We start from the raw sequence: 15761 nt of genomic DNA on the forward strand, positions 1-15761 counted from the left end.
CATCTAAGTTTAGTTCTCTCCCCTTTCTTTCTCCATCACCACCAAAACGTTCTGTAGCCTCAATCAAGCTGTCAATACTACACTGGCATACACTGAATTTTCAGTTTCACCCTTCTTTGATGTTGTATTCAGTATTTCTTCAGTATTTCTCATCTCTTCATGAAATTCTTTGTTTACTCAAATCACAACTATCTTCTTATCTGTAATCCTAATCAAGAGCAGCTTCATTGATGAGACCTTTTGGCAGTCGTCCACCTCCAGCAGAACATGTTTTAAAGTGCTCACCATTTGGAAATTGAGTTGTCATCTCATGAGTCTCTGGAATATGTATAAAATTGAGATTTTTTAGTTCAAGATTGGAGTGTAACTCTTCTCCATCAGCCTGTTTCAACAGTAAGTGCCACTGTTAAAGTGAGAGTACTTCCTGTTTTACACAGCATAAACACAGTATGGGATTATAAATGGAAGCAAATTATTGAAGCATAAATCCTTTTGTTAAATAACTTTCAGCTTCTAAGTGTGCTTGAGGCCACATTGTTAGGGCAGTTTGGGGGCATTAGAGCATTCCTGTAGTATCTGTTTGTAAGAGATGTGTAGCTTCTGAGAACTGAATTGTTAGCACCTTGGATATGCTGACAGTACCCCCAAGGTCTGAAGTTTTTACTTGACTGCTCTCCTGTAATGGTGACCAAGTGGGGTAGTTCTGTTAGGTCTGAGGTAGGGCCCTAGAAAAAAAGCAGTTCTTTGTCTTGCAACATGACCTGTATCAAAAAGCTCTTTGAAGTATGTGGTATTTGGCATAATATTAAGGTAAATTTCTATGCTGTCTTTCTGAATGACTGCCACCACTTCTGTGACAGTCACTGTCCATGCTGGGTGGAGTTCCTAAAGCAGCAGCCATGTGATAGGACCAAACTCAAAAATGGCACTTTGCTCTGCCAGCTTTTTGTATCTGTCACTACAGGAGCAACACTTGCCAAGGTGAAATTTGGGTAGCAGAATGGGAAACAGGGAACATCAAGGTATGACAGGACTAGGGGAAGCTGGAGGGTAGAGGGGAAGTGGAAGTGCCCTAGATGTTGAAGTTGGGTATTGGTTGCAAGTATGAGGAGAGTAAAGACATGGTACAGAATGCACAGGAACCACCCTTCATTAACTGTATTGTTCACAGAACTATTTGCTGAGAGGAGGTTATTGCCAGAGGTCTGACTGTGTATTTCACAACAAGGGGAAAGTATTTCTTTCTCTGCTGCTTCCAGATGAACTAGAATTCGTGTTCATGCTTCTGGGGCCATTATTGTACTGGGAGCACAACTGGTTTTATACTATGACCAAGCTCTTTCTGGAGTCCACAGTGCTAAAATCACCTAGTGGCTACTGTAATCCTCCCCCATCACCACCTTCTTGGTGTAAACCTTTGAGCTGGATGCCATTTTCTCTCAGAATTAATTGTGAAATATTTAATCTGTGTTGCTATTTATATATTTATAACATAAGAAGCACTTGCAGAAGTCTTTTAATAAGCCTATTTATTTTAAGAGCAGTTTGGGATCAGTGATTTTCACTGTCCCACTCTTTTTCCTTCCCACTGTACAAGGTACTTTGCTAGTTCCTCCTTCAATCATTTTGTTCTCTCAAATACAAAGAGAAAAGGGAAATCCTTTGAAAGAAGATGCAAGATACCATTCTGACAAGCACAGAAATTGGCAGGGAGCCTGCTTTAGGAGGCAGTAGCATCTGCAATTAATTTTAACTCATTTTACAATTGACTTGCTTCCAAGCTGATGGTTTTGCAATAATTTCATACCAGCTTCAAACAGAAGCAAGAATCCAGTTAGACTATACAGCTGCAGATGTACTGGCTGTACCTGGTGTTACCCTTTCAGTTGTTTGACAGTCCCTGGCCATGTTGGCCAGTTTTAGACCCTGTTAGCCTAAACCTCATGTTGGTAAGAGGTGGCCCAGTGCAGTGGCCACCTCTTGCTGTTGGTGTGGTCTTGAGTCAAAGGCTACATCCAGTGGTGCTTTCTTCTCTACACAGCCATAGCATTTAACAAAATGTGTAGAACTGGAGTAGCTTTTGAGATCTTTGCCACTATTTCAAATTCTCTGGACATCACTGATGCCAAAAAATCACTGGTAGGATAACTGATGGCCCAATGTAGGCAGGAAGCATTTTCTTGTAAGTCTGTGTCTTTAGGAGACCAGGCTGAAAAGGAAGATGTTAAACTCGGGTGAGTTCATAGAAGAATAAGGAAGAATTAATAATAAATAAGGTAAATGTGTCTCACAGTGAGTGTGTGTTTGATTTGTACACAAAAAAACTGCAAAGTGATGAAACCACAGTGTGCCTGACAGTCAGAGGAGAGTCCTGATTGCATGGTTGTGTATTCTCACCACAGTGATACCAAGTGGATAGAAGCTGAAGGCTTATCTAGTGGGAAACAAGTAGTAAAAGACTGTTCTTTTTTTTCTGAATCCCATTTTTTAACCAGTAAACAGTTTCCTCTAGAACATTGTAAGGATATTATCATTGTGAGACCTCTGACTTAAGCCTAAATTTCTTTCAAGAAGGTGTTCTGGAGATGCAGTAGGCATCATGAACTTGTTGCACAACCTGGCTAGGTGAGAGCTTTCATCACTGTCTTGAAAGGTGTCAGATTATGTGATCCTGATGATCCCTTTTAGTCCCAAAATACAAGGAGAAACTTAATGCTAGTACAAACTGTTTGTGCAATAACTGGAATTATGAAGCTATTGGGCTAGTAATTACATCTGGTTCTACCAGAATGCCTACCTGACCATGCCCTGATTTGCATCTTGGTTTTCCCTGAGAAGATCTAAAGTGACAAGACACTAAAATCTTTCTTAAAGAGCTCTCACTTTGCATTGCATTTTATCACCAGGGGCCTTAGTGCTGTACAAACAAAAGTAGAACCACCACTTGGTGAAGCAGAACCTTCTTTGGGTGGAATATCATAGCTTTGTGTTTTGTTTTGTAGGGTTTTTTACCTCCCCTACTTGATTACTGCATTGTCTGTAATCACAAGGAGTTATGTTAACAAGTTTTCAGTTACATAAATCTAGACAGCATCAAGGTCTTAATATTGTTTCATGAATTCTAGTTGGAGCACATTTTCTTGTTAACTGTGACACAATTTGTACAGCCTTAGCCCAGTTCCCTTATCAAAATGAATTCAGTGCATCAGCATCACTTTGGGAGTCAGCTGGCATCTTAAACACCATCAGGTTTCAGTAGTGGTGATGAATCAGCTTAATTTGAATTCCTTAATGAAGGTATTGCGTGTGTAAGATCTCTGCCCTTTAATAAAAAGTACTGTTAATCAAGAGCCCAGATTGTCTGATTATTCACATAAATGGAATCAAAAGTTGCTCTGAGCTGTTTCAAGTTGTGTTTTTAAAGCATTAAAGGTTCCACCTACCTCAGGAGTGCCAAGGAATGCCTAATACAGAAGGCTGTAGCCTCTGATTGTGTTTGAAGGCACCTTTGGTTGTGTTCTAGGTCCACAAGTAATGACTTTCTTTTAAAACTGGGACCTATTTTTGTTTGTTTTCCACTTAAAAAGGTGTGTTTGCCACTATAACACATCTAATTAAATATATGATGTGAGAATCTTATGTGAAAGAGTCTTCATTGATTCGTTCAGTTGAGAAATCATTATACTTGGACTTGATAGGCATGAGAAAAGAAGCTGGCTGGGGTTTCATTTGTTTGGTGCCATGGCTCTTGTGGAACCATCTCAGTCCTTTGCCTTCCCTGTCTGCACCCCTCATCACCCAAAAGCTGTTGAGATTTGATCCAGACTCTCAGCTGATACATTCCCATGGCCCAAGAGTTCTGGGCTGTTGTCCCCCGTGGTTCAAATGTGTGGTGGCATGAGATTTAGATGCTTTCATGTAATCTCTCTCTTTCACCCTCTCCTGGTTGTTACAGATGTGTCTGCTCAGGTCACTTACCAGCATGGCCAAATTTTAATGAAAAAAATGACCATCTATGGCCAGCCTGGGGTAGCTGTTTGTCTTGGCTATACCCAGCACTTTGGAGGAAACCCTGTGACTCACCAGCTAGGTAGGAAACTCCTAGGTAAACTAAGGACATGCTGCTTCTGTTTTGCTTCTTAGAATTAAATACCTCCCCCTGCAGCCCCCTAGGTGCCTTATTTTCTTCTCTCTATCCTAAATTCTTTCAAGCTTCTGGTGTTAGCCTTTTCTCTTTACTTGCTTCATAAACCTGTGTATCCCTGTGGGTCTTCTTGAGAGTGACCTACATTTCCAAGCCAAGGAAAACAACGGGTGAGAATTTTGTTACTGGCTGGCCTCATTATGTAGCCCTAACAGCCTTTCTGTGTCTGACTCCCATGCTGCCTTTTGGTCTTTGGTCTTTTTTCTTTCCTTATCTGCCCTTACAGATGGTATCTTGCTGCTTCCATTTAACGTTGCTGTAGGGCACAGTCAGCTCAGCTCAAGCTGCTGGCTGGGCTCTAATCTTTTGCTGCATATTGTAATTGTCGTTTTGAGCTTCACCTCTCTTGCATTCCTCACTGTGCTGCTTGAACACAAATGCTTCTGTAGCTGCCTTGGTAAGTTGACCCATTCCTTGGCTTCCTGCTCTCCTACCTCAAATTCAAATTTCTCCACTATCCCTACAAGAACCAATATAAGTCATTAAGCAAGTCTATCCTTTCTGGATTATAACTCTGTTTTTTTTTTTCTAATTCCTTATAATTTTTACATGCTTCTTGCTTTGCCACAACTTGTATTTGGTTTTCTGTCTCATCTGAAGATGAATGTGTGCTAGAAATAACTCCTCCTCCGTCCTTACCCTTTCTCCTTACTCTCCTGTGGCTCAGCTATCCCTCCCTGCTGGTATCTGGGGTTGCAAGTCTGAGACCAGGGCAGGAGGAAGTGATGATGTCAGTGCCAGTAATAGTCACTGAATCAGTGCAATTCAGAATTTCAGCAAGCTTCTGTCTTTGTTCAAGCCCTCAGGGCACTGTAACAGAAGATAATTTAACCATTTTTTTTTTTTCTATTAAGCAACTAAAAACTTCCCTGAAGTGGCTCTTAGGAAGCTTGCAACTGTTGTGTAATGGACTCACAAATTGGCTTAACCCCTAATGGATTCACTCCTTGTCCTGTGAGAACAGGGTGGCTGACACCCACTTTTTAGTCTGTTCTCTTTATTTAGTGCAGAGTACAGATGGTACTCTGTAAATGTGTGGGTTTGAAAATCTTTCCACAGCTGATATTGGGAAGCAAATGGGATGTTTTGAGCTGTAGCATGGGGGCACAGCTCCCATATTCATAGCACAAAAAAGTCCACGTGGTTTTGAAACTATTAAGAAACATTTAGAGGACTTGCTCATTACATGAGAGCATTTTGTCATTTATTTGAAATTAGGATGGTTTTAGGGATGTGTATTGACAGTATTTCTTCCATTTGATGAAAACAGTGTTTTCTGTTTGTAGTTTTACTGTAATATCTCTAATATTTGGTTTAGACTGGGGAAGCAGGGATTGTGCTCATTAGCTTTCACTTGCTTTCTATAGATTAGTGGTTGGCTTTGTATGAATACTCATTCCTGTTTATCTATAAAATGTATTCTGGTAAATGCCTGGGAAAGAAATTGTTGCTTGAACCCACATGTCAACAGTCAATTCCTCTTCCTTTGCTCTGTCCAAAGGAAATCACCATGAACAGCCTTGTGTTAACAAGAACCTTGTGTGCAGGGCAGAAGTGTTGCACAAGCAGCTTTCCAGTTAAGACCAAAAGCTAACCTGGGTGCTGCATGAGGCTGCAAAAATTGGTTTAGGTCACCTCAGGGAGGAACCTTTGTTCAGGGGAACACAAGTTTGAGAACATGTTTCAGTCTTTTTCTGGACTGCAAGGTTTCTGAACTGAACTGGGAGTGGGGAAGAAAAGGCAGCACTGCTCTGGGGTTGCAGCTGTAATCTCAGCATCTCAAGGTTGCTTTAGGTGTGGAGGCTTTGGAGGGTGTTTTAAAGAGGAAAAAAAACCAAAATAGTTGGCTGGACAGCCAGTTTGCCTGATCCTGGTAAGCTCCCTCCAGATTTCAGAAGCTGGAAGAGGGATGGGTTTGGGTGGATGATGTGTCTTGTCTTTAAATATTTCAGAGCCAATGCACCAAATGCCACACAACCTTTACTTTAAGGGAATACACATGGAGTGCAGTGCTGATCCCAGGTAAAGTTGTGCCACTTGCTTGAATAGGGCAGGATTTCATTTAGGGACACAGATCTTTGTGGCAAAGTGAATTGTCACGTGAAGGGGGAAAAGTAGCTCTGGGTAAGCAGCATTAATCCTCTCAGATGTGAAGGGGGATGGCAAGGATTTCCTTCTTTGTGTAAGCCAGAACATGTTTGTTCCCCAAAACAAAAACAAACAAAACATCCCACAAACACACACACACAAAAAAAAACCCAAACAAACAAAAAAAGAGAAGGGAAAGTATCATCCTAAGAATATAGGGTACTGCTGGAGTTCCTAAAGAAGAGTGGGTTTCCTGGAGGGGCAGTGGAAGAGATGGGAGAGTGGGCTGGAGAGCAGCAGTGTGGCTGAGGGTTGGATAAAGACTTTGTTTTCAGATTCTCTGGAGAGATGAAAAAAAAATGCAGTAGGGAAATGGCCTGCAAAACCCTGATGCTAAAGCAAGCCCTGATTTACTTTGTCCAGTAGGGCTGTATCTACTTGAATTGCTGTTGCATCCTTTCCTGGGTTCATCCTACCAGGCATGGTCAGTGGTCACCAGACACTGCACAGTGCCACCACATTTTGTGTCTGAGTGGGACATAAGAAGGTGGTGAACCAGGGCACTTTGCTGTGGGCAATTCCTGTGTGTTAGAACTGCTTTCAGAGGAGACTCATCTGTTCCCAGTACAAAAAACATGCAGTTAAGAAGGGAAATTTTGGGTTGGTACAAGTGGATCATTTCCAAAAGTCAAGGAATAGGTACTTGTGAACTCTAGTAAAAGAAAATATCAATTATTGGGAGTGGGCACAATCATTTTGGCTTCAAATGTTCATCCAGAGGACAAAGACTTGATTCAATACATGGATACAGTATTGGAAGCCTCCTTGTTCCCTGGGAACAGGGGCAAGGCAGAGCCAGAGTGTGGATTGGCAGAGAAATTTTGAGAGATTGGGACGTAATTATCTTACCATTTTTGATGATGGAGGTGGAGTGTAATTTAAAAATAGAATTGAGTAAATTTAGAAGATTTTTGCCTTATCCTAGGAGAAACAGGCCACTTGATGAGCCTCTTGGCAAAGAAGAGTTAATTTATTTGAAGTGCTGAACAAAGATCTGGTAGTTTACTGTGTGGAAGTGAAGAGGAAGGTTTGTCTGAAGGTGCACTAGCAGCAGTTCAGAGGTAACATTTGATCAGACCAAAACCCAGGGCACTGTCTGTGAGTGTGCCCACTAAGAGATGAAGAATTATGAGAGCAATCATATGGTGATGTGAAGTTTCTGGAGGCCAGAACTGTATGATTGAGGGTGTTTCTCAGCTAGATGCAGTGCCTTTGTCATTAGTAGCAGTGGATGCAGACACATCTTGGCAAAGCCCCTCTAAAACACATGAATGTGACTGGTTTAGCAAGATCAAGGGAATAAGGAGGAGACCTGGGAAGAGTGTCTGCTTGCAGGGGGAGACAGAAGTCAGTTCACTGGTCTGAGAGCCACTGCCATGTACCAGCACAGATGTGAGACTGGCCAGAGTACACATGGAAGTCTGTCATGCAGCTCTACCTCAAAAGTTTCTCTTAAACCACAGGGAATGAGTAAGGAGCTTGGGTCATGCTGCAAGGCTGCACTGAAAGAAAAGGACATGAAGAATGAACTGAATGTGGCAAGGCAAGGAAAACCACCACTGCTTTACTGCCAGACTGGAAGAGAAGACTGGACTATTCTATTATGAAGTTAAAGATTAATAGCCTATTTTACGAGTCCTGAGAAGCCCATTGAGAAAGAACACTAACCAGAGGTGCTCCATTACCCCTGGAAGACAAGGTGCTCAGTATAGTACATAAGTTACAAGATGACCCTAAAGCCAGTAGAAAGGAAAAAAAGAGAGAGAGATACAAAGAGACGTAAAATCTGTCACACAGCCAGTGCTGGGGAATGTCCCTTCCCAAACGAGTACTCAGCACAGGCCAAGGGTGCATTGTTTTGATGACAGTTCTGACAAATCTACCACAAAGTTTGCTTTTAAGTTGATACTTCTCTGTCTGGTCAGGCTTACCACACCAAGTACGGAGTGTTCAAGTAATAATTAGATCACTAGAGCAAGCGAGGAGGGAGGAAGTCTCTGCTCTTTGAAATGACGCAGAGAAGAACCTCAGTACAGCCAAAAAATACATCCATGAGGTGGGACAAAGCCTCAAGAGAAAGAAATGAAAGAGAAGTGGAACAAGTGGAGGTTGGAAATAGAAGATTAATGAGGTATATCAGTAAGCTTGCCAAGTGTTAAGCTTGAGCCTAGGAACCCAGGTTGTATGTGAAAGCAATTAAAATGCATGGATTATGTACAGTAGTAGAAAGCAAGATTGTGTAGGGGGAAAAAAAAAGTGTTTATTTTCTCTTGAGGAATCAGAGTGAGAAGACAGTCTGATTTGAGAGAAGGGAATGGGAACAATGTGCTGTTCCCTGTCCTAGGCTGAAGCTGGGGGGAGAGCTGAGCCTGAGTGGGTACACTGGGATGGTTCAGTCTGGAAGAGCAGCAAATATGGATACACGTTTCAAGAACAGCTATGTCCCTTCTGTTTCTGTTCTGTCCCCTGTTTTGTGTTGGTCATCCATGCTGGCTCATGAGGATGCTGATGACACATGTGGATCCTGAACTAACTGGAAAGCCTATAATTTTAGGGGAATTTTTGCAATTCCAAGGAAGGGGTGTGGAACGCCCACGGGCTTGGAGCGCCTTGACGTTGCTGGCCTGTGTTAAGCCTGGTTTTGGGTATGACTGTGTAGGGGCTGCCTTGGAGACTACAGCCTGTAGCTCAGCCTCCTGGAGGCAGGGGGAATGCCTGTACTGTCACAGGTGTGCAGCTGAATTTTTATTGAACAATCAATCTTTCTTTAAAACCTTCTCCTCCTCCCACCCTCCCAACTTCTGTACTCCTGTAGTTTAAAGGCAAGAGGGCACACTCGTGGTGCGTTTGGGTTTGAGGTTTTCTTTTACCCTCTGGGAATTTTCCATAGCTTATTTACTCATGTGAAGGTTTGGTCATAAACCACACTGAAAACTGAAATGTCTCGTTCCTTGAAACCTGTTCATTCTATAAACCACAAGCAAAATATAGTGAGGCAGCTGCATGGAGACTTCTCCCGTCTGACCGAGCACTAACCTTAGCCCAGGCAGGGGAGCTGGGAGGGGTGGCTCAGCCTCTCCTTGTCCCTGCCCCTGCCCCAGCTGGGCTCCAGACAGCAGAAACTACCAGTTGGGCAGAAAAGATTCTAACAGCCACCAGACGTTTTTCCCCTGGGGCCTGATGAGTTAACTTGTGAATCTTGACTCGTCTTTGATGGCCTAGGCTTTTTTTTTTCATTATTCTAATACACATATGTTAAATGAATTCTCCAGATAATGAGAGCAAAGGCATTTCCCTTTTACTGGCTTTATTCATTGCTTCCCAACACCCTCCCCCCCCCGAGCTTATACATTTACTATATATTTCTTCTCATGTGTTTTTCTCATCTAATCCTGCTATGAACTGTCAGTCTTAATAACGTGATGCCCATGTGGCAGAATCGAGGCTCCATTTCATTGTATCCCTGCAGAGCTGTCATTTTGTTCTAGCTCTTTTCCAGCTTGGCAGTTAAAGCAAGAATTTTGGTAGCAGGTTAGGAGAGGAGTGGTGTTAATTTGCCAAGCAGCTTTCCCATGGCTGAAGAAAATGGCCATAACAAAAGCAGCTCTGGGACTACAGTTTCCTGCAGCTGATGAGGGTATGCTAACTTGAGTCAGCTAGACCTGTGCCTTGTTGCATTTTATCGTCTTTCCCCACAATGCCAAAAGAACCAGAGTGAACCTCTCTCCACACATCACCTTCCTTCCTCTAGATCCTGTGTCTTCAGTCTCTTGTCTGCTTTCTTCAACACCCTTAAACAATAGCAGCTTTTAAATTACCTGAAAGGCTTCGGGATATCGTTTATGTTGGCGTCTGTTTCCTGTTTTTCCACATTGTTTCTTTCAAGGTTGTCTTTGCATTTCTTACTCCAACTCCATAAGTCATCATGACTGTATGAGAACATCTGTGTATTTTGTTTTTTCCTTTGGGTTGGTTTGTTTGGTTTGGTTTTTTTTCCCCAAAGAACCTAAAACCTATCCTACTATGTTAAATGCCCCTCTGCTTAGCCTGGTGCTGTTCCTGATATTTGCTGCTGAGTGACACTTCATATATGATATGCTTGCTCCAGTGTTACACCCTTAATCAGCAGTTTGGGCTTTCCTGAGCTGGAGGAGGCTTCTGGATCATTAAAGCTTTAATAGCTGCCTGCAGACCTACACTCCATGAGTTTGTGTAGTCCTGGTTTGAATCCATGTGTTCTCTTGGCCTCCACAACATCCCCTGGCAATAAGTTTTGCCATTTCATTACCCATTGTATGGGAGAAGCACTTCCTTCTGTGTGTTTTAAACTTGCTGGCTGGTAATTTCATTATGTGCCCTTTAATTCTGATTTTGTGAGGAAATGCTCTTCACACCATTCATGCTTTTGTGAGCTGTTCAAAAATGGATAATTTGTTTGCCAAGCTGGAGAGTGCAGACTCAGGAGAGCCAGGAGTGATTGGAAGTCATGCTGTTGTTCCTCTCCACGTGTTCTGCAGAGCATGCACAAATCAAGGTGCAGGTGCCCAGTGATTTACATTGCTGTGTTCTCTCCAACCAGCTAATGGCACTGTTTGTTTAACCATTGCTGACAATAGATGGGATAATGACAGAGGGCTATCCACAGAAAACATTAAAAATTCTTGTGTGGCACCATTAGAACAGATCTACTTTTGCTGTATATGTATAGTTAGGGTGTGCATGGGTTTGGTTTTTTTGTGTGGATAACTTCACACTTTCCATCACTGAGTCATGTGTGGTTTTATTTTGGAGTGATTTATAAACTCTGGATGTCTGCAAGCATCTTTTGTGCTGTCTGGGGTCACTTTCTACTGTCTGCATATTCTTGAAAGGACTGCTTTTATTAAAACAGGAATTATACTCTCTATGAACGTGCTTTCTCTGTGTTTAATTTTTACATAGTTCTTCCTGTAAGGATGAGAGCTGGCTTGGAAGCCATTCATCAAGAGCAGAAAATTGGCAGCCTGCAGTAAAGCTGTTGGGTTACTATTTAATTTTAAGGAACTTACAGGCTGCCTTAAAGAAGCAGTGGAAGGGGTGGAGGGTTTGACACTGACACTTGGTATCCAACTGTTCTGTTCAAGCCATGCCTGCTATCCTGGAAGAATTACAAGCAATCATGCTGTGGCTCACTGGTAAAGTGTTTCTGCTGTGAATATAGTCATATTAATGTAAAGACCACTAGAAGGAAAGTGGTGTGTCCTTGACTCTTAAGAAAATCAAGGTGAACCTGCCTCTTTATAAAGGCTTTCTGTTGGTACTTAGGGTTTTTCCTCCTTCACTTCTAGCTACTCTGCCAGAAAGCTACAATTTAAAGTTCCTCATAAGTGTTCTTTCTGTTCACATCTGCCCTTTTTCAATTTAAAAAGTAGCCTTTCATTTGCAATTTTGAATACTGTATTAATACACATAGAAAAAAGCCTATTCTACACCTCCTTTGTAAGGTAAGCTGGATGAATTTGGAGTAGGACTTGTCTGCTTGAAAACAGACATCTCATCAATTTATGAAGCTCCTGAGAGGTGTGGAGCTGTCAAACACACATGTTCTGGGGGTGCCTCCTGCCCTCCTGGAGGGACAAATGGACGCATGCATTTAGACAACCAAATTGCATGTATTGGGTGTTACTTGACCTGGAGGGTTACTGGAGCTTGCTTAGTCTTTATTCTGTGGATCATAGGTGTGAGGTTCCAGCTGTGAATGTAACATCATCACTTCAGCTGCCAGTGTGTACCCCTTAGTGTGATCTTCAGTCTTCATGTGCTCCTGGGACTGTGTGAGTCTATCTAGAGTGTACCTCAGGGACAAAAACCATTCCTCTCTTGGTGCAGGATATTCAATTTTTTACAAAACAGGTTTGTAGTTAAGCTGTATTTGAAGTGCACATCATATGTTAACAAATAACTTGCTTTGTGGATAAAATTGTGGAGCACTGTTATTGACTTTTTCTGTGCTGATTTTTAAAAACAGTTCTTTTGGGTATCAAAGTTGTTGTCACTGGAAGCAGTAAAATGGATATTACTGCTTCTGCTGAATTTGTAACACCTAGAAGTTTGCAAGATATTTCAGACTGCAAGTAGAGTGCTACTTACCTGCTCAAAGACCTTCAGAATCTGTCTTGGCCAAAATTTGCCAGTTGTGATTGTGTAAAGTCATCAGCCCAACAGGTTTACCTGTTGGAAGCAGAACTTGTTCCAGGAGGGAGAGTCCTGGCAACTGGCTTGTCTGCCTTTGTTTCCAATTGGTGCTGCATTCCTCAGTAGGTTTTAACTTGTGAAATGTGAAATTTTTTTGTCCCTGTTTTTTTTTTCTTGGCATTATGTTGAATTTTTTCTTTTTCTCCAAAGAGATCCTGAAGTGGGAGTGTACAAGTGCAGATTTCTCACCATGGCTTGCAGCAAAACCCAGTTTGTTCCATTTTATTTTTCCAGTGACTTTTTGACTTCAGTGCAGACCTGCTGGATATGTTTCTGTAGCTTTGCTATTTAAATTTGATGCAGAAAGATCCATCCTGTGCCATACTGTCTCCTGGCCTGCAGTTTTAACTCACCTTTATAAATGAGCCCATGCCAAACCTTGTCAGAAGCACTGGGACCTTCATGAATGTGATTCTGAGAAATTCCTTGACTGCTGCTGGGATCTGTCTGTGTGGATTTTTTAAAAATCTTTTGTTATAGAAGTCAATTCTGTTTTGGTTATTTTTTTTTTGGTGAAAGAAGTTGTCACAGAATTTGAAAGTGCTGACAGCTCCCATCTTGACAGCAGACTCTTGTTCTGTGAACTTGAAGTTGTTGTACTTGCAGAAGAATCCTTTGAGTTAAGGCTTCTCTGTAAATTAACAGTATTTTTAACCCTGCTAAAGTTAGTATTTAAGACTAAAATGGGTTTTTTTAAGTTTAGGTATAAATCAAATGCTTGTGCTAAACAACATTTCAGTTCTCCCATATAAGGTATTATGAAAAGGAAACAGAATGGGAATGCATTGATTTTATTTTCACTGCTGTCCTTGCATTTCATTGAGTTGTTTTGTCTCCATTTTCATCTTTTCTAGAGTTTTAGAGTGCCAAGGGCTGCCCATTGTGAATGGACAATGTGATCCCTATGCCACAGTTACCTTAGCAGGACCCTCCAGGTAAGTGCTGCACCTACCAGAGCTTCCATTTTGTAAGGATCTTTTCTGTTTACCTTGTCTATTAGAAATTTGCATTCTCAGATGGACAGATGGTAGTATTTAAACACTACTAGAATATGTTCAGTGTTGATACGTGCAGATATGAACTACTGAATTATACTAGAGTAAGAAATTTGAGGCTTGTTTCAGTTGTGATTTATGTAAAGGTCTGAATAATCTCTGGATAATTTGAATATCCTGCAGTATGTAATTTGTGGTTAGGCTTAATTTGTGCATCTTCTCACCTCACAGTTGGAGGCCAGTTTTTGAGCAAATTTATTGCTTCATTTTGGGCAGGGGAAGAAGTGAAAGCTGAATATGTCAACATATTGCAGGGCATGCACATTTGTGTGTGAATGTTTAGAGTCTTTTCACTTCTGGGGTGTGGCAAATTAATGTATATGTCAAAAGCCTTAGGAGGCTCAGTCCTATAATATGTGAACATAACAGCATGGATAAAACTTGGAAGGAGGTTGTATTAATGAGATTCTGCATAGTACTCTTCAGTTTAAGTTTGGGATTAAATTTTCCTGTTTTGTATCCAAAAATTTCCCACGTTGCTGGAAGCTACTGTTCTGTTTCTGCTTCTTTAGAGTTGTCTTGTATGTCTGTGCCATGGCAGAAACAAAACAACTCTGCTGTGACCTCAGAGAATCAGATTTGGTAGCGTGGGTTATTCATGATGTCTCACAATTTATTGAAAATACTGGAGATCAGATGCCTTCTTGACAAGTACTTACCTTGCATGCAGAGGAGTCTTTGAGACTGGTGTGTATTTTTTGTCTAGGTGTCTTACTCCTGGTCTCCATTAATGAGCTGTGTATTTGAGTTCTATGCTTTGATGGTTTAAGCCTGTAACTTGTTTCAGATGGTCCTGGGTAGCTTTTATCCTTGCCTTTGTCTGCCTCCCTTCACCCCCCAGCCCAGATAGTGTTTGAGAACAGATAATGTGTTTCTCTTCAGAACTGGGAGTGTAGCCTCATCCTATTCCTCTCTGTTCTTTGGTGGGGGGCAAAGGCTTGCCTCCTATCTCCAGCAGGCAGCATGCAGCTTATTCCCATCCACTGCTTTGTAATTGCCCAGTAATTGTGCTTGCCTTAATCACCTCCCATCCTACATCCTGCTCCCCAGTCCCCTCCCAGATGGGCTTATCAGTAAAGAGGAAGATTGGCAAGTGTGACTGATGAGCTGGGATAGGCAAGCTGCCCTACGTCCTGCAGGAGATTAGTCTTTCTTATCTCTCAGCTCCTCCTAGGCTCAGTGGGAAAGTCTTAATCTGTACATCATTCCTCTCTGGATTTTTCAATGGGTTTTTTCTCTCTGGATTTTTCTCCTTTTAGAGTAGGAAAGCTGCTTTATTCTGCTGCCTTTATGCAATGCCAAGCATAAAACCCAACAAACGTGCTGCTGTTTATTGTGTTATTTGTGCTTACAGGGCCATCAGACTTCCTGGCCAAAACTGTTTCTATGTCTGTATAATAGATGGGAAAACACTGTACACTGAGGGACTGGCCCATTCAAGTCACACAGGAAGCCTGTAGCAGCACTGGGAATTAGAACCAGCTTTACTTGACCTCTGTGAAAGAGGACATAGAGTTGTGCCATTAATATAAGCAGTTAGAAGCTATCTAAGCAGCTTTGCAGTGTGAGAAATGAGAGAGAGATTCTGGGATGAAATGATTAGTAGGTCAGTTTTCCACATGGCTGATGTGCCTCTCCATCTGTGTCTGTTTTATCTGTGCCTGCAGAGCTGTAGGGGAGGATTGGTGGCACAGAGCTTTTCACTTGTAGGTAAAGAGAACAGATCAAGCACAGGTTCATAACATTGGGAAACCATCAAACAGCTGTTGGCTGGCCCAGGAGAAATGCTCTAACCCAAGGCCAAGCAGATAGATGTCTCCATCCTAAAAGGCAGGCAGATGACACTGCCCATGGAGGCTGGACAGGCAATGCTGAGTGGTGTGAAGGAGCTCTGCCATGGCTTGTTCCTGCAGAGCAGCAGATATGAAGAGAATCCTGCTCAGCACCACTCACAATGATACAACAACTTAACATTACCCAAGTGCTGCTGAGGCTGCAGGGAAAAGGGTGGGGGATATAGCAACAGAAATATTCTTACTGAGGAAATCATTCTGGGTTTTTTGATTTATTTAACACCACTGAAAAGCATTCATTGATTCCCCAGGCTAGGATTGTAAAAT

General features: G+C 42.0%; 1 protein-coding gene across 1 annotated transcript in view; it reads left to right on the forward strand.

The window, feature by feature from the left end:
• Window positions 1–13440: 13440 nt before the first annotated feature.
• RASA3 (RAS p21 protein activator 3) overlaps window positions 13441–15761 on the forward strand; it is a gene marked incomplete at its 5' end in the record, with an annotated part of 31576 nt that continues 29255 nt past the window's right edge. The window contains one exon of the mRNA XM_008942935.1: window positions 13441–13521. Within this exon, the coding sequence (XP_008941183.1) occupies window positions 13441–13521 (81 nt within the window). The remainder of the gene's footprint in view (window positions 13522–15761) is intronic.

This window comes from Merops nubicus, unplaced genomic scaffold (assembly GCF_000691845.1).
Source record: "Merops nubicus isolate BGI_N331 unplaced genomic scaffold, ASM69184v1 scaffold5646, whole genome shotgun sequence".
NCBI classification, from domain to species: domain Eukaryota; kingdom Metazoa; phylum Chordata; class Aves; order Coraciiformes; family Meropidae; genus Merops; species Merops nubicus.